Raw genomic sequence first — 27,865 nt, 5'->3', positions numbered from 1 at the left:
CTAGCTCCTAACCCTTAATGTAATTCTAACACTAATTATAACCTTAACCCTAAACCCCCTAGAAATAGTATTTGACCTTGTGTGGACTAACTGTCATGTTTGTTTATTTACTTTTCTTGTGGGGACTTCTGGTCTTCTGGTCCTATTCAATGTATAGTGCACTGCTTATGACCAGGGTCCATAGGGCTCTGGTCAAAAGTAGTGTGCTATAGACTGAATAGGGTGCCGTTTGAGATGCCGCCTTATCCTCAGCTCACTGGTCACCATAGCAGCACCCACCCGTAGCACTCGCTCCAGCAGGTATATTTCACTGGTCATCACCAAAGCCAACTCCTCATTTGGCCGCCTTTCCTTCCAGTTAACTGCTGCCAATGACTGGACCGAATTGCAAAAATCACTGAAGCTGGAGACTCAAATCTCCCTCACAAACTTTAAGAATCAGCTGTCAGAGCAGCTTACCGTTCATTGCACCTGTACACAGCCCATCTATAAATAGCCCACCCAAGTACCTCATCCCCATTTTGTTTTTTTGCTCCTTTGCACCCCAGTATCTCTACATGCACATCTATCACTCCAGTGTTAATTCTAAGTTGTAATTATTTTGCCACTATGACCTATTTATTGCCTTACCTCCCTAATCTTACTACATTTGCACACACTGTATATATATATATTACTTTTGTGTTGACTGTACATTTGTTTATCTCAGTGTTTTTTGTGTCACACTGCTTGGCTTTATCTTGGCCAGTTCTCAACTGGCCTACCTGGTTAAGTAAAGGTGAAATAAAATAAATGCAGACAGTCTGTCTGCTCTTTGGTAGTTTTCTCCATAGCTGAGATTTCACATTTCTTCTGGTCTAGTGGAACTAGCAAAGAGGGATATGACCATACGTCTAAAAGCTTTTCATGTTCATCCTTTTCACAGATACGGTCTTTGGCAACGGAAAGACCCCGGACTATCTCCTCTTAGGCAACATGGTTTATACAGTAAGTATGTGTCTCAAATGGCACCCGTGTGTGTGTGTGTGTGTGTGTGTGTGTGTGGTGCACTATGAAGGGAATAGGGTGCTATTTGGGACACAGCCTGAGTCTCTTTTGGATGAGCACACAGTCAGTTCAGCCCTCCCCTGACTGATAACCAGTGTTGTATTTCTGCTTTTTTAGCTTTGAGAATGAAGACATCTTTGTCTGTCTATCCGTAACCTTGTGTTAGCCTCAGCGTCTTGCTGTGAGATTATTTTTCAGTTTGTTTTTAATTTCTTTTCTTTTTTCTTGCGCGTCGTTACTGTGTTTTGATCAAATATGTGTGACACCATTTCAAGTTCTAAACTAAGGAATACACATTTAGCTGTCATATAAAAAATGTGCCTTTTCCTGTCAAACTTCTGACTTTGATTTTGACTTATTCTCAATGGCGAGGAAGATGTTGGTTTAGCATTTAACATTCATGTTCTGTTTCCTAGTTTGTGGTCATCACCGTGTGCCTAAAAGCTGGCCTGGAGACCTCATCGTGGACTATGGTAGGCTTTCTCCTCTCACTACGATATCTTGTCTTTTCATCATCATTCTCTTATGGTACCACAGACACTTGTAACAGAGGCAGATCTTCAAAGGTCCATAATAATGCTCCATCCAGCTTTTCCTCTTCCTCCTGCCACTCCTGGCCACCATTCACATGACATAGGCTTTTCAGCAGAGCTACTATCAGAATAACTTAGTCATTGTATAATTACTCTACAATAAGATGGTTAGTACTCTGTATTTACTGTTGGAACTCTCACTGCCAACACTATTTATGTAAAGACAAAAGGAAGTAACATTCTCTGTCTCCTCCAGTTCAGTCACATTGCCATCTGGGGCAGCATCAGCCTGTGGGTGGTGTTCTTCGGTATCTACTCCTCTCTGTGGCCGCTCATCTCTCTGGCTCCGGACATGTCTGGCGAGGTAAACACTCATCTTACCCTCCACCCTCCTTTAAACCCAGCAAAACATGTCTGATCACCTCTTCATTCCCAGAAAGTTAGTAAGGGCTCCATTGGAAAATTAACAAACGTTGTAGGAATGTTCAACCCCCCCAGCAGTGATAAACCCTACTGTATCATGCTGTCATTCATAACTCAACAGAATGTACAGTATCTCCTAACATTGCTGTTACTAAGGGTGGTATTTGTTGAGAAGGATTTCAATGTGTCTATGCCGTAACCCAACTCTGTGTTTCTCATCGGCGGGCCAGAGGGGATCTAGACTGTCGGGACTGACAGATTCTGGGTTGTGTTGCGGAATGACTTAATTGGGCCCAATTAGCCCACTGTTTGTGTTATGTCACCCTCGCTTGCCCTCTAAGTATCTGCAGGTGACGGTGAAACCTTGTCGCTGTACGGAGGAGCGATTCAACAATTCACACTAAAACCTGAAGTATTTGTGGTGGTGTTGTCAGCAAAGTTATATTATAGCAGGTATTTGTGTCTAAGCATTGTATTTGTAATACATCAAAATGAAACAGAATCAAACAGATATTCAGAACAAGGTAAAGTGTCTTAAATGCATTTTGCGGTATGACACATAAGGCACTCCTCCCTTGGTACATCCCCGCCCACACACACACACACTGGTGCTTTCATCCAGTCCCTGCAGTTTTGGAGTAAAGGTGTGATGGTGCTCTCTGGACAGCTTGGTAACCCTATGCCTAGCTCAGCCGTGGGGACCCCAGTACATCATCACACTGGAATTATGTTCCTGACACCCGAGAACATATCAGAGTCCTGCTAAATGACACCAGGCCTCCCAGGCCCCAGTTGTGGTCTCTACAGGGTCGTTCCACCTCGAAACCAACCATCTCAGATTGTTCTGATGTTGTTTCTGTTAGAAACAGATAAAATTACATTCCTGCAACATTATTGTGTTGAAATATAAAGATCTCTTTGAGCTAATTGATTGCATCCAAATTGGCCATTTTAATTTATAGGATTCATGTAATATTCCATAACTATAATCCCTAATATTCGATTTGGACCAAACTGTTTTCTAACCATAGGGACAAGGAATCCAAAGAAATAGTCAAAAGTCAACCAAGGTCCGCCCACACCAATCCCACAACGAGTATATATTATCAGTTCTCTGTCTGATAAGGAGTATGGAGCTGCAGCTCGGGTGTTGTTTCGTCATCCGTTGTAATGTGAAGTTGGTGACGTTTTCTTCCCCCTGTTCAGATAGTTGTCATTAAAGTTATGTTTATGTCCCATCCTACGTCCTTTCCAGATTCTGACCACTATTACAAAGGTACAGTGGGGCAAAAAAGTATTTAGTCAGCCACCAATTGTGCAAGTTCTCCCACTTAAAAAGATGAGGCCTGTAATTTTCATCATAGGTACACTTCAACTATGACAGACAAAATGATAGAAAAAATAGAGAAAAACACAGTGTAGGATTTTTAATGAATTTATTTGCAAATTATGGTGAAAACAGGTCTGTGAGAGCCAGAAATCTTACTTGTTTGTAACTTCTTTTTTAGAGGTTCCTCTGTCCTCCAGTCATTATCTGTATTCATGGCACCTGTTTGAACTTGTTATCAGTATTAACGACACCTGTCCACAACCTCAAACAGTCACACTCCAAACTCCACTATGGCTAAGACCAAAGAGCTGTCAAAGGACACCAGAAACAAAATTGTAGACCTGCACCAGGCTGGGAAGAGGTAAGCAGTTTGGTTTTAAGAAATCAACTGTGGGAGCAATTATTATGAAATGGAATACATACAAGACCACTGATAATCTCCCTCGATCTGGGGCTCCACGCAAGATCTCACCCCGTGGGGTCAAAATGATCACAAGAACGGTGAGCAAAAATCCTGAGTTGCATCCAAAGAACACCATACCTACTGTGATGCATGGGGGTGGAAACATCATGCTTTGGGGCTGTTTTTCTGCAAAGGGACCAGGACGACTGATCCATGTAAAGGAAAGAATGAATGGGGCCATGTATCGTGAGATTTTGAGTGAAAACCTCCCATCAGCAAGGGCATTGAATATGGAACGTGGCTGGGTCTTTCAGCATGACAATGATCCCAAACACACTGCCCGGGCAACGAAGGAGTGGCTTCGTAAGAAGCATTTCAAGGTCCTGGAGTGGCCTAGCCAGTCTCCAGATCTCAACCCCATAGAAAATCTTTGGAGGGAGTTGAAAGTCCGTGATGCCCAGCAACAGCCCCAAAACATCACTGCTGGAGAGGAGATCTGCTTGGAGGAATGGGCCAATATACCAGCAACAGTGTGTGAAAACCTTGTGAAGACTTACAGAAAACGTTTGACCTCTTGTCATTGTCAACAAAGGGTATATAACAAAGTATTGAGAAACTTTTGTTATTGACCAAATACTTATTTTCCACCATAATTTGCAAATAAATTCATAAAAATTCTACAATGTGATTTTCTGGATTTTTTTCCTTCCTCATTTTGTCTGTCATAGTTGAAGTGTACCTATGATGAAAATTACAGGCCTCATCTTTTAAGTGGAAGAACTTGCACAATTGGTGGCTGACTAAATACTTTTTTGCCCCACTGTATATATTGGTTTGCTTACTGTGTAAGCAGTCTCTGGACAAGTTATGACAGCAACCCATGCTTTGGTTTTGTCGGTCACGGTGTCAAATGCTAACTTTTTTGCATTTGTAGCACAAATCCAAAATGATGGTACCTAATACCTATATTAGTATTTTCAAGCTTCATATTCAAATCATCCCAAAGTATCGAAAAAATGATTGTGTAACTCAATTATGTTACTTATACAGTTGAAGTTGTAAGTTTACATACACTTAGGTTGGAGTCATTAAAACTAGTTTTTCAACCACTCCACAAATTTCTTGTTAACAAACTATAGTTTTGGCAAGTAATTTAGGACTTTGTGCATGACACAAGTAATTTTCGAACAATTGTTTACAGACAGATTATTTCACTTATAATTCACTGTATCACAATTCCAGTGGGTCAGAAGTTTACATACACTAAGTTGACTGCCTATAAACAGTTTGGAAAATTCCAGAAAATGATGTCCTGGCTTTAGAAGCTTCTGAATGAAATCATTTGAGTCAATTGGAGGTGTACATGCAGATGTATTTCAAGGCCTACCTTCAAACGCAGTGCATCTTTGCTTGACATCATGGGAAAATCAAAAGAAATCAGCCAAGACCTCATAATAAAAATTGTAGACCTCCTCAAGTCTGGTTCATCCTTGGGAGCAATTTCCAAATGCCTGAAGATGCTGGATGAAACGGTTACAAAAGTATCTATATCCACAGTAAAATGAGTCCTATTTTGACATAACCTGAAAGGCTGCTCAGCGTGGAAGAAGACACTTTTTGGAGAAATGTCCTCTGGTCTGATAAAACAAAAATAGAGTTGTTTGTCCATAATGACCATTGTTATGTTTGGAGGGAAAAGGGGGAGGCTTGCAAGCCGAAGAACACCATCCCAACTGTGAAGCACAGGGGTGGCAGCATCATGTTGTGGGGGTGCTTTGCTGCAGGAGGGACTTGTGCACTTCACAAAATAGATGGCATAATGGGAAAGAAAAATGGTGGATATTTTGAAGCAACATCTCAAGACATCAATCCAGAAAGTTAAACCTTGATCGCTCATGGGTCTTCCAAATGGACAATGACCCCAAGCATACTTTCAAAGTTGTGGCAAAATGGCTTAAGGACAACAAAGTTGAGGTATTGGAGTGGCCATCACAAAGCCCTGTTCTCAATCCCATAGAAAATGTGTGGGCAGAACTGAAAGTTGTGTGCGAGCAAGGAGGCCTACAAACCTGACTCCGTTACACCAGCTCTGTCAGGAGGAATGGGCCAAAATTCACCCAACTTATTGTGGGAAACTTGTGGAAGGCTACCCAAAATGTTTGTCAAAAAACAACAACAACAATTTAAAGGCAATGCTACCATATACTATTTGAGTGTATGTAAACTTCTGATCCACTGGGAATGTGATGAAAGAAATAAAAGCTGAAATAAATCATTCTCTACTATTATTCTGACATTTCACATTCTGAAAATAAAGTGGTGATCCTAAGACAGGGAATTTTTACTAGGATTAAATGCCAGGAATGGTGAAAAACTGAGTTTAAATGTATTTGGCTAAGGTGTATGTAAACTTCTGACTTAAACTGTAGATGATTTGGATATGAAGAGCGAAAATGCAATGCAATTGGTACTATTGACCTGCTTTGGATTTCTGAAATGACATGGAACGACCCTGCACTAGCAGCAAACACCTCTCTTTCGCCGACTCGCTTTCCCTCTGTCACTGTTGCTCTGTCGTTCTCGCTTGATCTCTCACTTACTAACACTTTCTTTCTCTCTGCCTCTTCCTCTCCTCTTTTCCATGTTCTCTCTTTCCCCCCTCCCTCTATCACCCACCTTCCCCTCTCTCTCTGTCTGTTTGTAATGCCTGAGGGTCATGATGATATAGACACCACTTCTTGTTCTACAGTTTCTGACTGCACAATTCACCTCATTCAAGAAAGACGTTGAGCAATGGCTGACTTAATGCAATAGCATTTGTCAGTGTCAGTGAGTTTGAGCTTTACTTGGACGATTGACAAGACAGGTGCCTTGGACCATCCCTTAAACATCTTGAAACAGACATCTTAAGTTTGACAAGATGCTTGGTTGGCCCAGGCCCAAACCACACATGAATTTTAGCCTTGAGTTGACGTGGATGAAAAAGGAAGATACAAATCTGATATTTTCCGAGGAGTGACATGAGCTGCTATAGTAAGGGGCTTAGACACACCATACAAGATGACACGGCAAAAGCCATCACCCTGGCCTGTCTCCTGGCGATTTCCTGTCGCTATCAACAACACAGCTGTAAGGATGTTAGAGCATAGATAACTCTGCCTTTCCGACACCTGCCATTTCCTTTGCTTTTGCCAGCGTCTGCAGGGAACAGTACTTATTCTCACACTCACTTGACCGCTTGTCATCGACACTTTGGATTCACCCCTCAACAGGTGCGCATCACATTCCTCCCGCAGTTTGTGCCAAGCGATAAGCAACACCTTCTCCTCAGTGTTTTGCTCAGAAGGGAGAGGTTCATATTTTGACATACTACAGACGTACAGCAGAGAGACAGACATTTTCAATACGAAGGAAATATGAACATTTAAGAGAATAGAATTAAAGGTTATCTTCACAATTTGTTTTGTCTTTTGTGTCCTGAGAACCTTCACCGAAAGTTAACTTTTCTGAAATTGAACCCTCCAGAAATGTCGGATTAACAAATCCTTTTGGGTTACTTTGATCAGTCGTAGTCATGAAATGTTAACAGTACATGGAAGGGCTACATATCAGTTCATGTAAAATAAAAAGGTATTAAAAAGAAGAAATCAAGGACACCGATAATGAAAGGTGACTTCACCGTCTCCTTAGGCTCTGGTCAAAAGTAGTGCACTATGTATAGAATATGGTGACATTCACTCACACGTTTGTTTGAATGGAATTATTTATATTGAAGTACAACTATAGAGCCTCCAGTGCAGGCAGCTCATCAGGACTCACTTGCTTTGAAGAACAAGAATGCCCCTACAGAATGGCACAGAGGCCATCTGCACCTCACTAGATAACCCATCCTCTCTCCACTCAGGCCAGCTCCACTCAGCCATGACCAGTCTAGGACAATAGAGATGGTGCGTGCGTGTTTTGACGGTGTCTGCGTGCATGCTTGTGTGTGTGTGTGTGTACACGTGTACGATCACCAGTGATCCTACTATTGAAGTAGCAGGGCCACAGATGACAGATCTCCCAACTTCTCCACTATCTCCAAAATCACCAGGGACCCCTAAAAACTCTGCAGGACGAGTGAAACGAGGCTCCCAGCCCACTGTGGTTTTATAGAATCCACAAGGTTCCTCACTATTAAACCTGTGACAGCTACAGTGCCTTGCGAAAGTATTCGGCCCCCTTGAACTTTGCGACCTTTTGCCACATTTCAGGCTTCAAACATAAAGATATAAAACTGTATTTTTTTGTGAAGAATCAACAACAAGTGGGACACAATTATGAAGTGGAACGACATTTATTGGATATTTCAAACTTTCTTAACAAATCAAAAACTGAAAAATTGGGCGTGCAAAATTATTCAGCCCCCTTTACTTTCAATGCAGCAAACTCTCTCCAGAAGTTCAGTGAGGATCTCTGAATGATCCAATGTTGACCTAAATGACTAATGATGATAAATACAATCCACCTGTGTGTAATCAAGTCTCCGTATAAATGCACCTGCACTGTGATAGTCTCAGAGGTCCGTTAAAAGTGCAGAGAGCATCATGAAGAACAAGGAACACACCAGGCAGGTCCGAGATACTGTTGTGAAGAAGTTTAAAGCCGGATTTGGATACAAAAAGATTTTCCAAGCTTTAAACATCCCAAGGAGCACTGTGCAAGCGATAATATTGAAATGGAAGGAGTATCAGACCACTGCAAATCTACCAAGACCTGGCCGTCCCTCTAAACTTTCAGCTCATACAAGGAGAAGACTGATCAGAGATGCAGCCAAGAGGCCCATGATCACTCTGGATGAACTGCAGAGATCTACAGCTGAGGTGGGAGACTCTGTCCATAGGAAATCTGTCCACAAATCTGGCCTTTATGGAAGTGGCAAGAAGAAAGCCATTTCTTAAAGATATCCATAAAAAGTGTCGTTTAAAGTTTGCCACAAGCCACCTGGGAGACGCACCAAACATGTGGAAGAAGGTGCTCTGGTCAGATGAAACCAAAATGGAACTTTTTGGCAACAATGCAAAACGTTATGTTTGGCGTAAAAGCAACACAGCTCATCACAATGAACACACCATCCCCACTGTCAAACATGCTGGTGGCAGCATCATGGTTTGGGCCTGCTTTTCTTCAGCAGGGACAGGGAAGATGGTTAAAATTGATGGGAAGATGGATGGAGCCAAATACAGGACCATTCTGGAAGAAAACATGATGGCGTCTGCAAAAGACCTGAGACTGGGACGGAGATTTGTCTTCTAACAAGACAATGATCCGAAACATAAAGCAAAATCTACAATTGAATGGTTCAAAAATAAACATATCCAGGTGTTAGAATGGCCAAGTCAAAGTCCAGACCTGAATCCAATCGAGAATCTGTGGAAAGAACTGAAAACTGCTGTTCACAAATGCTTTCCATCCAACCTCACTGAGCTTGAGCTGTTTTGCAAGGAGGAATGGGAAAAAATTTCAGTCTCTCGATGTGCAAAACTGATAGAGACATACCCCAAGCGACTTACAGCTGTAATCGCAGCAAAAGGTGGCGCTACAAAGTATTAACTTAAGGGGGCTGAATAATTTTGCACGCCCAATTTTTCAGTTTTTGATTTGTTTAAAAAGTTTGAAATATCCAATAAATGTCGTTCCACTTCATGATTGTGTCCCACTTGTTGTTGATTCCTCACAAAAAAATACAGTTTTATATCTTTGTTTGAAGCCTGAAATGTGGCAAAAGGTCGCAAAGTTCAAGGGGGCCGAATACTTTCGCAAGGCACTGTATGATGGAATTAAAGGCACTTCAGCATTTCTACTGACTTTGTCCGCTCCACTGGTTTCCGTCTGTGTTTTAGGAATATTTAAGGCCTTTAAGAACCGCTCCTGTGTCGTATGGTAGCCCCTCTGCGCTGTCGTTGAAAACCCAATGATTTATGGAAGACTTGAGCGGCTGTGGAAGCCCCGGGATAGTCCATGGTGTGAGACTTGCTGTGTGTGTGTTATGCGTGTCAGTATATGTAGTTGAATGGCCATAGACATGGGTGTACTTGTCATTATCCGTGAGCTAATACATGTCAAACTGACACAGTCTGTCGGCTAATCTATCTCACTTTAATAATTCTTGAATCACGTTGTAAATCACTATGGGACAGTTGTGCCTGGATGACTTCTGTTGAGCTATTACTGTTTTTGTTAGCGTTCTGTCCTATGTTTTTCTTCGGGATATCTCAGGGCTATTGAGAGGCGACACGCAGAGAGTAAACAGATGGACCCAATTGAGCAGGCCCAGTTTAAGTTTTCCATAGTAAAAGCTTACTGGGGTGGGGGTGTTAGGGATTTGCTTTTGCGTTGCAATGATGACATGCAGGGAATTTGTGGGCCTCGTCCGAACAAGGCCCCTCACACACTCTTGCTCTCTTTCTCCTTCGCTCTCTCTCGCTCTCGCTCGCTCTCGCTCGCTCGCGCTCTCTCTCTTCAGGGCATTAAGTTTGCCTCCATCTCTTTTCTCTCCCACCATCCTCAGGGACTGGCTTTTTCATTCTGCGACTGTGTTCACAGCCTATCCGACCACTCAATAACCTTAAGGATTTGGTTTCGGGTGGTAGCATGGAGCTGGTCATGGGACTTTTTGGGGGCTTTTTTTGGCCAAACGTATAGATCCAGCTTCAATTTGTAGCATAGAAATCTACACCCTCAAATCACCCAATAGCCATTTCTCTAAATCCTTAGCTCCATAGCAGAACAGTCTTACCCCTCTGTTCCAACATCCACCCCAGTCGTATGGTCCGGTAGAGCCAGCTGAATTTAGCCAAATGGACATAGATGGAGGTAGACCAAATCATTCACTGGGACTGGATTTAACTTTTTTTTTAAACATGTCCTTTCACCGGGCCCAATAAAAAAGAATTGCCGTACAAAAAGACTCTGCTGCTAGTGTCCAAATATTAGCATCCAGAGGCTTTGGCTATGGCAGCACCAGGGCCATGCAGAGAAAAGGGGAGAGACTCAAATCTGACAGCCTTTCAGATATGACAGAATGAGACATGGTAAGAGTGAGGTGTGTGTGTGTTTGCATGCTTCTGTGTGTGTGCCCGTATGCGGTGGGCGTGTGTGGAAAGTTGGCTTTTCTCAATCTATGCTTTCTAAAGCCAAAGGCCTTGGAACGGGGTGAATAGTGAAGGCCTTGATTGTCCTTCCTTCATATTTACCATCACAATGGCAGGCATTAACATTCTTTGGGCCTTACGATCACTGTGGCCTGCCTGGCATGATCAGCCAACTGCTGCTGCGCTGAGACCCCCTGATCAATGCATCCAAGCATAGTAATCAGACGCCGCAGCACTGAGCCGATTGGATCAGTCCTGTCCCTTGACAGTCACATAACTGATTTTTCAAACGATCCTTTTTCTTAAGCTGAGACGCAAAGTTTTAAAATTGTGAAAAATGACAAGCGACTGTTGCCGTGTCCATATCGTATTCAGAGTGAAACCACTGATTCATTTTGTAGATCTAAATATATTTAGAATGTGTATCTCAAACAAATAGCCTTCAACAGCCCTGCAACAGCAAGAAAAGCCGTCTGGTCTGCTCCAAACCAGATCTTGCTGGTCTGCTCCAAACCAGATCGCACTGGTCTGCTCCAAACCAGATCTCGCTGGTCTGCTCCAGACCAGATCTCGCTGGTCTGCTCCAGACCAGATCTCGCTGGTCTGCTCCAGACCAGATCTCGCTGGTCTGCTCCAGACCAGATCTCGCTGGTCTGCTCCAGACCAGATCTCGCTGGTCTGCTCCAGACCAGATCTCGCTGGTCTGCTCCAGACCAGATCTCGCTGGTCTGCTCCAGACCAGATCTCGCTGGTCTGCTCCAGACCAGATCTCGCTGGTCTGCTCCAGACCAGATCTAAGGATTTAAGTGACACAGTGAATGTTTTTTCACCTATGGCTATGAAGTAACTTGGCCGTGTGTGTGTCTATTTTTGTGAGTGTGTCTGTCTCCCCAGTGGCTGTGAGGGGGTTGACAGCCTGTCAAAACACTCTGCCCTGTAGCTGCGGACACCACTGTCTGCCCGCCCGCCCAGACGAGTTTATTTGTTTGTCCTAAAATACATCCACCTGCACCCCAGCTCCATCTCTAGCATCTACCAAAATGGCTGGCTCTGCCAGTATTTAATGTGTCTGTCTTCAAATCCTCAACAGATAAATGTTTATTAAGATTTAGTTGAGCATTTACAGATTAGAGAAGTAGTCAGACATTCAATGCAGTTTGCTGTAAATGTTTGTTATGATTTGTTGTTTTGGATATATTGTTTGTGCTTTGTATTATTTATGATGATATTTTGGAACAGTATTTGTAAGAAGTTGGAGTTTAATTTAGAAGCTGGTTTATTTTCCATGCTCGTTGACTTCAATTTATTGTATTTCATGTGCTGAGACACTGTCCGCGGTTTATTTTTTATTTTTTTCTTGACACTTTAAATGCGGCTATTAAAATGTGTGATACATTGGATGAAAACAAAAATAATTAACGTTGGCGTTACGATAAAGAAAAGTCTGTTTCTACCCGGGACTGCATAACTTCAAACTTGACGTGAATATGTCCTGTGCGCTAATGTCATTTTCCCTCTACTTGTATTTTGGTCACTGCTGGCCAAAATAGAAAAGCTCCATTCATTCCAATATCATTTCAAACATTCGGAAAAAGCCATTTTGATTTCCACTCATTTGGGATTTCCTCTTTCCCCGATGTTTTGTCAGACATCATAGTCCATTTGCCTGATAATGGAGAGCAGATTAGCTCATTTAGGAACACCTGAACCCTTTGATAACTTTGACATTGATCCGTGTGTGTGTGTCTCCTAAGGCGCCATCCCAGGGTCCGGCCTGTTCCTAATTACAGGAAGACCCTTGTCTGGGGGCCCCTGCGGTTTGAACAAATGGCACAAGCATGTACTGCCCAAATTGCTGATGCGAGGAGGCGTGTGTTTTGCTTTTTGACATGTAATGACCGATAGTTTCACAGCAGCCAGGCCAAAGCAAACACAGCCCTGCGCAGACGGCTGTATGTGACGACCCGAGCCAAGAGGATTCCTCTCTGTCTCCGCCCCGCCAGACCAAATGGAACATACACAGCTGTAGTTGCCCACAGTCTTTGAATAGGTCAATGGAAAGACTACCTTTTAGAACTGAACTCAGTGGACTTTCATGTGTTGCTGCTGTCCCCTTCTAATGTTTCTCTTTCCTTGTACTGAGGATCGAGTGAACGCCCTTCAGGCATCATCAGGGCAACAGGTTGCTAGTGGAGATGGGTTTCGGGGTTCGAGTTGAGAATCCCCTTCACCCTTCTTCCCATTGATACCTCACCAGTGGCCTGTCTGCTGAGGAGGCATCCCGCTCCGCTGCACCGTCATTCCCCACCTGCTCTTGAGGCCAGTCACTGTAGCTAACAGTTGCCACCAGGATGGGAAATGAATGGGTTAGGACAAAAAGGCCATTGAAAATGTAGTGACAAGTATGAAGAAGTGTTTCCTACTGTATTTCCTCCACTCTGGCTTAGTTTCCTTTTGGCACAGATCTAGGATTAGCTACATGCTTACCATAATCATTTGAGGGTTGAATGCAAAATTGACCTTAGATCAGCTACACCCTACCCCACCCCCCGCTCCACTCTGTCCACAGGTATGTTGTCCAATACCTCTTCCATGTCAGAAATTGAGCTTTACCCAAGGTTTCTCTACTGATAGGGAATAATTGGAATAAGGGGTTTGGACATGGTTCCCATTGGTCTGTTTGGAGAGTGAAATAACACCACAGTAACTGCCTACCCGAGTAAAGAACACCACAGTAACTGCCTACCCTGGTAAAGAACACCACAGTAACTGCCTACCCTGGTAAAGAACACCACAGTAACTGCCTACCCTGGTAAAGAACACCACAGTAACTGCCTACCCTGGTAAAGAACACCACAGTAACTGCCTACCCTGGTAAAGAACACCACAGTAACTGCCTACCCTGGTAAAGAACACCACAGTAACTGCCTACCCTGGTAAAGAACACCACAGTAACTGCCTACCCTGGTAAAGAACACCACAGTAACTGCCTACCCTGGTAAAGAACACCACAGTAACTGCCTACCCTGGTAAAGAACACCACAGTAACTGCCTACCCTGGTAAGGAACACCACAGTAACTGCCTACCCTGGTAAAGAACACCACAGTAACTGCCTACCCTGGTAAAGAACACCACAGTAACTGCCTACCCTGGTAAAGAACACCACAGTAACTGCCTACCCTGGTAAAGAACACCACAGTAACTGCCTACCCTGGTAAAGAACACCACAGTAACTGCCTACCCTGGTAAAGAACACCACAGTAACTGCCTAGCCTGGTAAAGAACACCACAGTAACTGCCTTGCCTGGTAAAGAACACCACAGTAACTCACTGCCAAAGCTACTTCCTTAGCCCCAGGCTTCTCAAGATCATAGTTAAAACCCAAACAGCAATGTGTCATTTAGTCACAGTGGATTACCATGTATTGTCAAACTGAGTTGATGCATGTAATTATTTTGCCTGTTCATTTGTTTGTGGGTAATTTGGTTGTTATAAAAGATGTAACAAGACTGCCTAAAGCAAACTGAGCCTTTACTGCTGCACCTACTGAGCCCTGTTTTGTCTGCAATGACCTAAGGAATGTGTTCCTGTTTTTCTGTTTGTGCGGTGTCTCAGGCGGACATGATGTTCAGTTCGGGAGTCTTCTGGATGGGCCTGATATTCATCCCTGTCACCTCCCTGGTCTTTGACGTGGCCTACAAAGTGTGAGTTCCCCCCACTCATCATCACCACCACCCCCTCCACATGTCCTGCTCACGGGAAATTCCTTAGATCGCATGTACAATTACATATAGAAGTCATTTATAGGATCCATGTGGTGCCGGGGTTGGAACCGTTTCAGTGAACAGAACCGAAAAGCGTAAAATATTTTTTTCCGGGAAACAATCAGAACCGCAAAAGAAAGATTCATATTGTTCCGAAACAGAAGTGTTATTTTTACAACATGGGAACCGGTTAATAACTTTATTTTACACTCCAGGCATTTTTTTCCAATCCCACAAGATACACAACAAAGCACCTATGGAAAGCCCTCACTCTGTCACTCAGAAACGTATTCTAGTGTCAGCTGAAAATTCTTTGCTTAAAAATAAATAAGTCAGGAAATGGGAAATATACTAAATAAATACTAAACCGGTCTCAGACATGCAGGTGTAACATTTATAGTTACCGGTATATCATGTTTGTTTTTTTGCAGATTCTGCTCTAGGAGAAATGTCTTGAGAAACTATTTAGACCACCAATAAATAACATGCAGTGTAACATTTTATAGTTATTTGATTCATAGCAAGAGATGTATTCTAATACTGTCCGATTCAGAGTTTAAACAAGTGTGGACCATTCAGAATGAAATTGAGGTCATTGGAAGACTTTGATTCAGAGTTGAGATACCTAAACTGTGTCATAGTTCTGGGAAATCCAGAGGAATCACATTTACAGCAGATTGAAGCAGCAACTAAAAGCTAATTGTGGTATCATTTACCAGACATCTACTTTGCCTCTGATATGCAGAATTGATTCAGATTGCATGTACATTTTTGAGAAAGCCTCTTGGACTGATTTGGGATGGTCTGTTACATAGAGATACAATATAATCCTACTGTATAATAATATAAGGAATAGTGTTCTATTTAACGCTGTGGTTGTGAATGCCTGTTGTTGATGTCTGCTCCTTTTGAGCCAGTGTGAAGAAGGTGTGCTTTAAAACCCTGGTGGATGAAGTGCAGGAGCTGGAAGCCTTGTCCAAGGACCCAGGAGCCCTGGTGCACGGGAAGAGGTACTGGACCGTCTCTCACCCTTTTCTCACATTACTCCTTTTCCAGGAGGACATCCCAAATGGCACCCTATTCCCACTATTTTTGACCAGGTCCCACCATATACGGAATAGGGTGCTATTTGGGGCGCAGACTTGAAAATGCTTTGTTTGTAGGTTAGCTTTTATCCTTCACAGTACCCTTATAAACTCAGCAAAAAAAAGAAATGTCCTCTCACTGTCAACTGCGTTTATTTTCAGCAAACTTAACGTGTAAATATTTGTATGAACATATCAAGATTCAACAACTGAGACCTAAACTGAACAAGTTCCACAGACATGTGGACAACAGAAATTGAATAATGTATCCCTGAACAAAGGGGGGGTCAAAATCAAATGTAACAGTCTGTATCTGGTGTGACCACCAGCTGCATTAAGTACTGCAGTGCAGCTCTTCCTCATGGACTTCGCCAGATTTGCCAGTTCTTGCTATGAGATGTCACCCCAATCCTCCACCAAGGCACCTGCAAGTTCCCGGATATTTCTGGGTGGAATGGCCCTAGCCCTCACCCTCAAATCCAACAGGTCCCAGATGTGCTCAATGGGATTGAGATCCGGGCTCTTCGCTGGCCATGGCAGAACACTGACATTCCTGTCAGCAGGAAATAACGCACAGAATGAGCAGTATGGCTGGTGGCATTGGCAGGATGAGCCTGCAGGAAGGGTATCACATGACAGAGGAAGATGTCTTCCATGTAATGCACAGCATTGAGATTGCCTGCAATGACAGCAAGCTCAGTCCGATGATGCTGTGACACACCACCCCAGACCATGACGGACCCTCCACCTCCAAATCGATCCCGCTCCAGAGTACAGGCCTCATTGTAATGCTCATTCCTTCAATGATAAACGCGACTCCGACAATCACCCCGGTGAGACAAATCCGCGACTCGTCAGTAAAGAGCACTTTTTGCCAGTTCTGTCTGGTCCAGCGATGGTGAGTTTGTGCTCGTAGGCGATGTTGTTGCCGGTGATGTCTGGTGAGGACCTGCCATACCAACAGGCCTACAAGCCCTCAGTCCAGCCTCTCTCAGCCTATTACGGGGCAGTCTGAGCACTGATGGAGGGATTGTGCATTCCTGGTGTAACTCTGACAGTTGTTGTTGCCATTCAGTACCAATCTCGCAGCTGTGATGTTTCGGATGTACCGATCCTGTGCAGGGGTTGTTACACGTGGTTTGCCACTGCGAGGACAATCAGCTGCCCATCCTGTCTCCCTGTAGTGCTGTCTTAAGCGTCTCACAGTACTGACATTGCAATTTATTGCCCTGGCCACATCTGCAGTCCTCATGCATCCTTGCAGCATGCCTAAGGCACATTCGCTCAGATGAGCAGGGACTCTAGACATCTTTCTTTGGGTGTTTTTCAGAGTCAGTAGAAAGGCCTCTTTAGTGTCCTAACTTTTCATAACTGTGACCTTAATTAACGACCGTTCCATAGGTGCATGTTCATTAATTGTTTATGGTTCATTGAACAAGCATGGGAAACGGTGTTTAAATCCTTTACAATGAGGATCTGTGAAGTTATTTGGATAATTTGTAAAAATCCAAATCTTTGAAAGACAGGGTCCTGAAAAGGGGCTGTTTCTTTTTTTTGCTGAGTTTACAACCAGAACATCTCAAACTTTTCTCCATCTCATGAATTCACAAATACTCTTTATATTACTGCATACACCGCATGTACAACACTTGACTTAGTCTATAACTTCTAAAAGTTTAAATGTGTATTTACCCCCTGAGGATTCAGTAATATTTATCTTGGCTTCCCTGTTTTTAGTACGTATGGTGTAATCACGGTCTGCCTACTGTATACTATACGGTTCAATCTTCCCTCTACTCTTTGAACTCTGCTCCAGGCCATCCATCCAGGCTGTTATACATGCTTGGAACATGACTCTCTCCCTCTGAAACTGTGTGAAGAGAGACTCTAGTGTACTATGGAGCCTCCAGCTAATTAGAGACTTGCATCTTGAGCTAAACTCCCAGAGATGATTTGCGTTGCAAATGGCACTGTATAGTGCACTACATTTGGCCAGGGCCCATAGGGAAATGGGTGCCATTTGGGACACAGCGATCAGTTAGCCGGGTCCCATCGATGGCCTGTGGAGTGCATTAGCATGGATCAGACCAGTGTGAAATCTCCTGCCAGCTGAAAGTGAACCCCCCTATCTGGCCACAGGCCCAGGCCCAGCAGGCTAGGAACCTGGCCCTGGACCGGACGCATGTAGATGCACGCACTGTTCCTTTCTCACACTCACACAATTATATACACACACACCACACATGCACACTCTCTCTCACACACACACATAATCCACCCCAACTTCCTCTCCCCCATGCCTGGTCTCTCCTCAGCAGGAAGTGCAGTTAGCTGGTCTCTCCTCCCTCCTGTGGAGGACTGTACTGTGAGAGAGAGGGCTTGATGTATGAGTGGTTAAATCTGGCTGAAGGGCTCACTGTGGCACTCACTGTCTCTGTCTCTGTCTTTGCAGCCTGACGGAGAGGGCACAGCTCCTGAAGAACGTCTTCAAGAAGAGCACTGTCAGTATGTACCGATCGGACTCCATGCAGCAGAATCTGCTACGTAAGTCACACACACAATATTAAAACATGCACACACCTCACACCCTGACCTGAAGGAAAGCCCTCATGCTGTTTTTCTCAGAAAAAGAGACCCATTTTCTCTCTGTAGCAGCACTGGTCCAACACACCAAGACAGGCTTTTGAATTGAGTGTAGTTCCTATGTGGATACATAGCTCCATGCTATGGGGATTCTATATATATACTGTAGCTTCAAAGGGGACTCCGCTTGCGTCTTAAATGACACCCTATGGGCCCTGGTAAAAGTAGTGTACGGCACAGGGAATAGGGTGCCATTTGGGAATAGGTTGCCTCAGCGTTGCAGAAGTGCTAATACTCTGCTGATCCCAGCGCTCTTTACAATTTGATATCCATGTTCCACATTAGCCAGCATGACATCCACATACATGATCCTGTCGTTAACCTCATTAAGTAACACAAAACATCCCACTGTTCCCCCGTTGGTCTCTCCACCTGCTAATACAACCCCCCCACCACTATATTTGCATCCCAAATGGTAACCTTTCCCCTTTACAGTGCACTACTTTTGACCCATAGGGCTCTCGTCAAATGTAGTGCACTATATAGAGAATAAGGGGCTTTTTATGGCGCACCCTAATGGACAGTCACGTCCCATCTAATACAAATCTCATAGTAGTCTAGATAGAAGCTATAAGACAACACAGATGGGTTTTATTTTGAATTGTAAACTGGGTGGTTCGAGCCCTGAATGCTGATTGGCTGAAAACCGTGGTATATCAGACCGATTAACACGTGTATGACAAAGCATTTATTTTTACTGCAGTAATTACGTTGGTAACTAGTTTATAATAGTAATAAGACACCTTCGGGGTTTATGATATATGGCCAATATACCACGGCTAAGGGCTGTGTCCAGGCACTCCGCGTTGTATCGTGGTTAAGAACTGCCCTTAGCCGTGGTAGATTGTCAATATACCACACCCTCTCGGGCCTTATTGCTTAAATATACCACGGCTAAGGGCTGTTCTTAGCCATGACACAAAGCAGATTTCCTGGACACAGCCCTAGCCGTGGTATATTGGCCATATACCACAACCCCTCGGGCCTTATTGGTTAATTGGATTTATTTCTGTTTGTTTTGCTGATCTTTTTGTATGTTTTTGTTTGTCTCATAGGTGGGGAAGGGATTGTTCTTGTGTGACCCCTGTTTGTCTCGTAGGTGGGGAAGGAATCGTTCTTGTGTGACCCCTGTTTGTCTCGTAGGTGGGGAAGGGATTGTTCTTGTGTGACCCCTGTTTGTCTCGTAGGTGGGGAAGGGATCGTTCTTGTGTGACCCCTGTTTGTCTCGTAGGTGGGGAAGGAATCGTTCTTGTGTGACCCCTGTTTGTCTCGTAGGTGGGGAAGGGATTGTTCTTGTGTGACCCCTGTTTGTCTCGTAGGTGGGGAAGGGATCGTTCTTGTGTGACCCCTGTTTGTCTCGTAGGTGGGGAAGGAATCGTTCTTGTGTGACCCCTGTTTGTCTCGTAGGTGGGGAAGGGATTGTTCTTGTGTGACCCCTGTTTGTCTCGTAGGTGGGGAAGGGATCGTTCTTGTGTGACCCCTGTTTGTCTCGTAGGTGGGGAAGGGATCGTTCTTGTGTGACCCCTGTTTGTCTCATAGGTGGGGAAGGGATCGTTCTTGTGTGACCCCTGTTTGTCTCGTAGGTGGGGAAGGTATCGTTCTTGTGTGACCCTCGTTTGTCTCGTAGGTAGGGAAAGGATTGTTCTTGTGTGACCCCTGTTTGTCTCGTAGGTGGGGAAGGGATCGTTCTTGTGACCCCTTTTTATTTTGATGATCTTACCTGTAGAGAAACGAAAACCCCCCAATCTCTATTAGAAACCCAACCAATGCCCTTTTCACAGTATCGTGCCGATCCAAAACACATTGTCCCTTTCAGCAGGCTTTCAGCAACTATGGCGTATGTGTAACCAGGCCATCTTAGTACAGTTTGGTTCAGCTCAATAGTGTGAAAAGCCCTCTGTACCCACCTCTCCTCCCCTGTGTGCTGTGACCTACAGCTGAAGTCGGAGGTTTACAAGTTGGCAAGTCGATTAGGACATCTACTTTGCTCATGACACAAGTAATTTTTCCAACAATTGTTTACAGACAGTTTATTTCACTTACATTTCACTGTATCACAATTCCAGTGGGTCAGGAGTTTACATACACTAAAAGTGCCAATCAATCCCAGAACTGCAGCAGAGGACCTTGTGAAGATGCTGGAGGAAACAGGCACGAAAGTAACTATATCCACAGTAAAAACGTTTCCTATATCGACATAACCTGAAAGGCTGCTCAGACTACGGTTTGCAACTGCACATGGGGACAAAGTTTTATGCTTTTTTGAGAAATGTCCTCTGGTCTGATGAAACAAAAATAGAACTGTTTGGCCATAATGACCATCGTTATGTTCAGAGGAAAAAGGAGGAGGCTTCCATCCCGAAGAGCACCATACCAGCCGTGAAGACCTAGGACCATGCCTCAGGACTACCTGGCCTGATGACTCCTTGCTGTCCCCAGTCCACCTGGCCGTGATGCTGCTCCAGTTTCAACTGTTCTGCCTACAGTTATGGAACCCTGACCTGTTCACTGGATGTGCTACCTGTCCCAGACCTGCTATTTTCAACGTTATAGAGAAAGCAGGAGTGATAGAGATACTCTGAATGATCGGCTATCAAAAGTCAACCGACATTTACTCCTGAGGTGCTGACCTGTTGCACCCTCGGCAACCACTGATTATTATTATTTGACCCTGCTGGTCATCTATGAGCATTTGAACATCTTGGCCATGTTCTGTTATAATTTCCACCCGGCACAGCCAGAAGGGGACTGGTCACCCCTCATAGCCTGGTTCCTCTCTAAGTTTCTTCCTAGGTTCTGGACTTTCTAGGAAGTTTTTTTTCTAGCCACCGTGCTTCTACACCGGCATTGCTTGCTGTTTGGGGTTTTAGGCTGGGTTTCTGTACAGCACTTTTTGACGTTGGGTGATGTAAGAAGGGCTTTATAAATACATTTGATTGAAGCATGAAGCACAAATCATGTTGTGGGGGTGCTTTGCTGCAGGAGGGACTGGTGCACGTCACAAAATAGATGGCATCATGAGGAAGAATAATTATGTGGATATATTGGAGCAACATCTCAAGACATCAGTCAGGAAGTTAAAGCTTGGTCGCAAATGGGTCTTCCAAATGGACATGGACCCCAAGCATACTTCCAAAGTTGTGGCAAAATGGCAATAAAGTCAAGGTATTGGAGTGGCCATCACAAAGCCCTGACCTCAATCCCATAGAACATTTGTGGGCAGAACTGAAAAAGCATGTTCAAGCAAGGAGGCCTACAACCTGACTCAGTTACACCAGCTCTGCCAGGAGGAATGGGCCAAAATCCCCCCAACTTATTGTGGGAAGCTTGTGGAAGGCTACCCAAAATGTTTGACCCAATTTAAACAATTTAAAGGCAATGCTACCAAATACTAATTGAGTGTATATAAACTTCTGACCCACTGGGAATGTGATGAAATAAATAAAAGCTGAAATTATTCTCTACTATTATTCTGACATTTCACATTCTGAAAATAAAGTGGTGATCCTAAGACAGAGTCTTTACTAGGTTTAAATGTCAGGAATTGTGAAAAACTGAGTTTAAATGTATTTGGCTAAGGTGTATGTAAACTTCCGACTTCAACTGTATGTGAGTGGTGGTTACACATATTTAACGATTCATTAAATGCTGCAATATTATTCCCACAATGCACTCCCCTCACCGGGCCTTTTGAACTCATCTGCTGGCCTGCAGGTAGTGACTGAATCATTTGAGACCTAAAGGTGAGTTAGGGGGTTAAAGGTTAGGATAAGAACTCCCGTAGTTGTAGGTAGTGGCTGTGTAGCTGAGTAAAGAGAGGTGTCAGGTAACATGACTGCCCCTCCCTCGCTTAGCACTGGTCAAGCTTCTTGGGGAGCTTGAAAGACAACACAAAAATAATATTTCAGTCAATGTAATTTTATAAGTTATTTCTTGGTTTATTTTTGAAGCCATTCTTTAATCCATTTTTATTCAGTTTATAAAAAATGTTTTATGAGTTTTCTGCTTTTATTCCGAAATGGTTTACTTCGTTCAAATTCCAAACGTGATTAGAAAGTCAGCCATCGTTTCTCACTCTGTCCATCTGTCCTGCTTGCAGATGGCTACGCCTTCTCTCAAGACGAGAACGGAGTGGTGTCCCAGTCGGAGGTCATCCGGGCGTACGACACCACCAAACAGCGGACCAACGAGTGGTGAAACCACACCCCTCTCTGCCTGGCTGGCCTTTTAAGAGCCACAGCCATTTTCGATGGTGATTTGAACCTGACGGGGAAGTCTCCGGATAACCCCAGCCCGAGCATCGCAGGATATTGGACATGATAAAGGAAAAGAAAGAGGGATGTCTTGTACTTCAAAAAGGGAAAAAAATAGGAACAAAAAAGTGTTCAAAAAGTATTCACTGCTGTAGTTGTGTCCAGCAGACATGAGCACTGTGCTTGCATTTTTAGCAGTCTGTGGTCTGAAGTTCCTCTGTTCTTGTTCTATCTAATGAAGAGGTTTCACTTCTTAATATCTCCTCCATTCCTATTAATAGACCCCAAAAAATATGTAGTTTGCTCCAAAATCGTCAAAACTGTTATGTGTGTACTCTAATTGGTGACTGAATAATCCAAATTTGATTTTGACCCCCCCACCACCCCACCAAATATTTTGTTTTGTTTGTAAATGCAGATTGCGAAATAGCAGTTGTAAATGCAATCTCTTTCAAGTCGGCTGTAGCTTCGATTTAAAAAAAATTACAACTCAACCAAGAATATTGACACTCCTGAGTCTATTCCAGCTCTGAATGGACCACTTCAGAACAGACATTTTGTTGTTTTGTTGTTATTTTGCACTTCTACTGTATAAAAAGGCCTTACATTTGTTCATGCCTTCAGCCATACTTGTTTGTTTTTCTTCTAAATGTTATTATTTTAGAATGATGTAGTTATCGTGCCCAAGTTGAGTTGTTTTTTTTAATGATAGCCGCTTGTAACTCGTCCAATTTCCACCATTTTATTACAGCACTTTGATTGCTCTATACAAGTAATTGCATTCCACACATTACTCGGCTGCAACAATCACAATGGTGCCTGACTTTTTCCCTGATTAGAATACGTAAGATATCCTAGCTAGCTAGTTTAGAACAGTGCTCTACCCACTAATTGGCAAGATGAGCTCATTGTCCCCCATATATTGCTCCCCAGTACACAATGTGGTAAAAAGTAAAGTGGTATATATAAAATCACAGGCTCCATTGTTGCTTTCTTTCTACCCAGTGTTTTGGGGGTGGCTGTATGACGATCTTGTTGAATTTCCGTATGCTTACAGTGGCGGCTCTTCTTTCAAAAACGTCTTTTCCCTTCGAATAGAGAGTTTATCCTTCTAACATAAGTGCCATTAGCTTAAGGGAGAGAGAAAATTTGCCAGGAAACTCCACACAGTATCAAAACGACTTTCTCTATAGTTATTTTGAGAATTTGTATTTTTATATTGGAGAAGTACGAATTTTTGCATTGACCTGCTTTGTAATGAATAATTGTCCATGTTTTTCCTTTTTTTCTCTCAGACAAAAAATAGAATGCCCAAATGAATGCCGAAAAATATATTTCTTAAATGTCTCGTTATTATTGTCATTATAGTACCTGCTTTGTTTATTTAATAATTAACTGTGTTTGTTCTCTTCTCCCTATGGGAGATCGGTTTCCATACCGGCTGCGTGTGTATGTGTGCGCGTTAATCCGCCATCTGCATGTGCATGTGGGTATGTGTGTGTGTGTGTGTGTAACCTCTTCTACTGTGGGTAACTTCTACATACGCATGTCTGTGTCATTTGTGTGAGACTGGGAGCCCTTAGAACCTCAGGTCTCCTTTTGCATTCTTTGACTGTGTTTTTGTATATGTTTGAGGATGTGTGGGTGACTGACTGTGTGTGTGGTGTCGCTTGCTCCTCTGGTCTGTCTGCATGACTCCAGGTATAATTATGGTGTACTGTCTGCTGCTGTATGGCCCTCTGTGTATGGCCAGACCTCAGCCCTGGGGGTCCTGGGCTCTGACGCTAAGGCTCTCGCTTGACAGGCGATGTTGCACAACGCACTCTGTTACCTTTCCAATAGTGGATATTTTGTTATTATCTGGTTATTGGTTTCAGTGTATTTTCTCTGGGTCTACATGTTTGTAACTTGTCTAGGTTTTTGTCTCTCATGCAGTGTACCTCTACTTTACTACAAACCTTGTTGTGTTTCTTCCTGGTTTAAGTGAGGGTATCAGTAAAGATGTATTTTGTTACGCTATACTTTTGTGTTTCGATTGATTAGATGTCAACTGCTGTCACAATTCCAAAATGCTGAATGTGAGTCTTCTGATGTGAAAGTGGTTGTGGAAGGCTTGGACTGTTGCTTTTTGTCTGTGAAAGTTGTGGGCTGCATGAATGGACTAAAACCTTCTCCGGCTAAGTGTTTATTGTACTACTTTGATTCTCCCTCAAGTGTGGGTCACTTTACAGAAAAAAATGCACTTTTCAATTTGTTTCAATATCATTTAATGATTGTTCTGCATGTTGGGACTGCAAACTTTTAAGTGTTCTGTCTTTTACTGCCATAAAGGACTACTACTAAAATAAACTTTTCAAACATGGAAACCAACCTTTGTCATCTACTATAACAATATCTATGAATGTCTGTCTGCAGTCCAAATGGTACCCTATTCTTTATGTAGTGTATTACTCTGGGCAAAAGTAGTGCACTGTGTTGGGATAAAGTGCCATCCCTCATTTAGGACTTTGTAACCGTCCAAAATGAGGGAAGGCAGCTAGTTGCGGCAGCAAACAGGGCATACAGAGCGCTGAGAACCTAAACAGGAAAAGGCAGGGGACACTCAGGGAAAACATCATTCCCTTCCATGTGTGACAAACAAACAAATGCCGGCATTATGGTTATCATGTATGATTTAGCTGACCCTCTCCTGTTGTATTCCCTGATGACTGGTCATCTGAGGTTTACTGTGCGGCCGTGCGGTAGGATATCACATCTGTTATAATTACAAATATTTGTCTCTGTTATTGACGAAGTATCCACTATCATAGCTGTATCACAAAACCAACATAGATGAACGTGTCTGATCCATCCAGTGTCCAGCAATCTACCCTATTTGGGAATGGGTGGTTTCTATTTAGTTAGTTTACAAAGCCATATTTTCCCAACCAGGTGTACCCTTGCTAGAGTATTCATACAAGAGTACTTGTATCAAATCAAAAGTATTTATATAGCCCTTTGTACATCAGCTGATATCTCAAAGTGCTGTGCAGAAACCAAGCCTAAAACCCCAAACAGCAAGCAATGCAGGTGTAGAAGCACGGTGACTAGGAAAAACTCCCTAGAAAGGCCAAAACCTAGAGAAACCAGGCTATGAGGGGTAGCCAGTCCTCTTCTGGCTGTGCCGTGTGGAGATTATAACAGAACATGGCCAAGATGTTCAAATGTTCATAAATGACCAGCATGGTCAAATAATAATAATCACAGTCGTCGAGGGTGCAGCAAGTCAGCACCTCAGGAGTAAATGTCAGTTGGCTTTTCATGCCGATCATTAAGAGTATCTACCACTCCTGCTGTCTCTAGAGTTGAAAACAGCAGGTCTGGGACAGGTAGCACGTCCGGTGAACAGGCCAGGATTCCATAGCCGCAGGCCGAACAGTTGAAACTGGAGCAGCATCGCGGCCAGGTGGACTGGGGACAGCAAGGAGTCATCATGCCAGGTAGTCCTGAGGCATGGTCCGAGGGCTCAGGTCCTCCGAGAGAAAGAAAAAATTAGAGAGAGCATACTTAAATTCACACAGGACACCGGATAAGACAGGAGAAGTACTCCAGATATAACAAACTGACCCTAGCCCCCCGACACATAAACTACTGCAGCATAAATACTGGAGGCTGAGACAGGAGGGGTCAGGAGACACTGTGGCCCCGTCCGATGATACCCCCGGACAGGGCCAAACAGGAAGGATATAACCCCACCCACTTTGCCAAAGCACAGCCCCCACACCACAAGACGAATATATTCAACCACCAACTTACCACCCTGAGACAAGGCCGAGTATAGCCCACAAAGATCTCTGCCACGTCACAACCCAAGGGGGGGCGCCAACCCAGACAGATCACGTCAGTGACTCAACCCACTCAAGTGACGCACCCCTCCTAGGGACGACATGAAAGAGCACCTGTAAGCCAGTGACTCAGCCCCTGTAATAGGGTTGGAGGCAGAGAATCCCAGTGGAAAGGGGAACTGGCCGGGCAGAGACAGCAAGGGCGGTTCGATGCTCCAGAGCCTTTCCGTTCACCTTCACACTCCTGGGCCAGACTCCACTCAATCATATGACCCACTGAAGAGATGAGACTTCAGTAAAGACTTTAAGGTTGAGACAGCGTCTGCGTCTCTCACATGGGTAGGCAGACCATTCCATAAAAATCAAGCTCTATAGGAGAAAGCCCTGCCTCTAGCTGTTTGCTTAGAAATTCGAGGGACAATTAGGAGGCCTGCGTCTTGTGACCGTAGCGTACGTGTTGGTATGTACGGCAGGACCAAATCAGAAAGATGGGTAGAAGCAAGCCCATGTAATGCTTTGTAGGTTAGCAGTAAAACCTTGAAATCAGCCCTTGCTGTAACAGGAAGCCAGTGTAGGGAGGCTAGCACTGGAGTAATATGATCACATTTTTGGTTTCTAGTCAGGATTCTAGCAGCCATATTTAGCACTAACTGAAGTTTATTTAGTGCTTTATCCGGGTAGCCGGAAAGTAGAGCATTGAAGTAGTCTAACCTAGAAGGAACAAAAGCATGGATTAATTTTTCTGCATCATTTTTGGACAAAGTTTCAGATTTTTTCAATGTTACGTAGATGGAAAAAAGCTGTCCTTGAAACAGTCTTAATATGTTCGTCAAATAAGAGATCAGGGTCCAGAATCAAGGTCCTTCAGTTTTATTTGAGATGACTATACAACCACCAAGATTAATTGTCAGATTCAACAGAAGATCTCTTTGTTTCTTGGGACCTAGAACAAGCATCTCTGTTTTGTCTGAGTTTAAAAATATAACATTTGCAGCCATCCACTTGCTTATGTCTGAAACACAGGCATCTAGCGAGGGCATTTTTGGGGCTTCGCCGTGTTTCATTGAAATGTACAGCTGTGTGTCATCTGCATAGCAGTGAAAGTTAACATGTTTTCGAATGACATCCCCAAGAAAAAATATATAGTGAAAACAATAGTGGTCCTAAAACGGAAACTTGAAGAACACGGAAATGTACAGTTGATTTGTCAGAGGACAAACCATTGAGACAAACTGATATCTTTCTGACAGATAAGATCTAAACTAGGCCAGAACTTGTCTGTGTAGACCAATTTGAGTTTTTAATCTCTCCAAAAGAATGTGGTGATCGATGGTATCAAAAGCAGCACTAAGGTCTTGGAGCACGAGGACAGATGCAGAGCCTCGGTCTGATGCCATTAAAAGGTGATTTACCACCTTCACAAGTG

The 27,865-nt window shown here is 43.6% G+C and overlaps 1 protein-coding gene across 4 annotated transcripts in view; it reads left to right on the top strand.

Moving 5' to 3' along the window:
• Positions 1-24,985, top strand: part of LOC135526557 (phospholipid-transporting ATPase IA-like) — a 192,267-nt gene extending 167,282 nt beyond the window's left edge. For all 4 annotated transcript variants that reach the window (XM_064955048.1, XM_064955047.1, XM_064955049.1 and 1 more), the window contains 7 exons: positions 926-987; positions 1,464-1,520; positions 1,837-1,944; positions 14,486-14,574; positions 15,552-15,644; positions 18,172-18,263; positions 22,462-24,985. In XM_064955048.1, the coding sequence (XP_064811120.1) occupies positions 926-987; positions 1,464-1,520; positions 1,837-1,944; positions 14,486-14,574; positions 15,552-15,644; positions 18,172-18,263; positions 22,462-22,559 (599 nt within the window). In that variant the 3' untranslated portion in view covers positions 22,560-24,985. The remainder of the gene's footprint in view (positions 1-925; positions 988-1,463; positions 1,521-1,836; positions 1,945-14,485; positions 14,575-15,551; positions 15,645-18,171; positions 18,264-22,461) is intronic.
• The last annotated feature ends 2,880 nt before the right edge of the window (positions 24,986-27,865 follow it).

This window comes from Oncorhynchus masou, chromosome 32, assembly GCF_036934945.1.
Source record: "Oncorhynchus masou masou isolate Uvic2021 chromosome 32, UVic_Omas_1.1, whole genome shotgun sequence".
In the NCBI taxonomy this organism is placed as follows: domain Eukaryota; kingdom Metazoa; phylum Chordata; class Actinopteri; order Salmoniformes; family Salmonidae; genus Oncorhynchus; species Oncorhynchus masou.
This window is presented reverse-complemented; position numbering and strand designations above follow the sequence as displayed.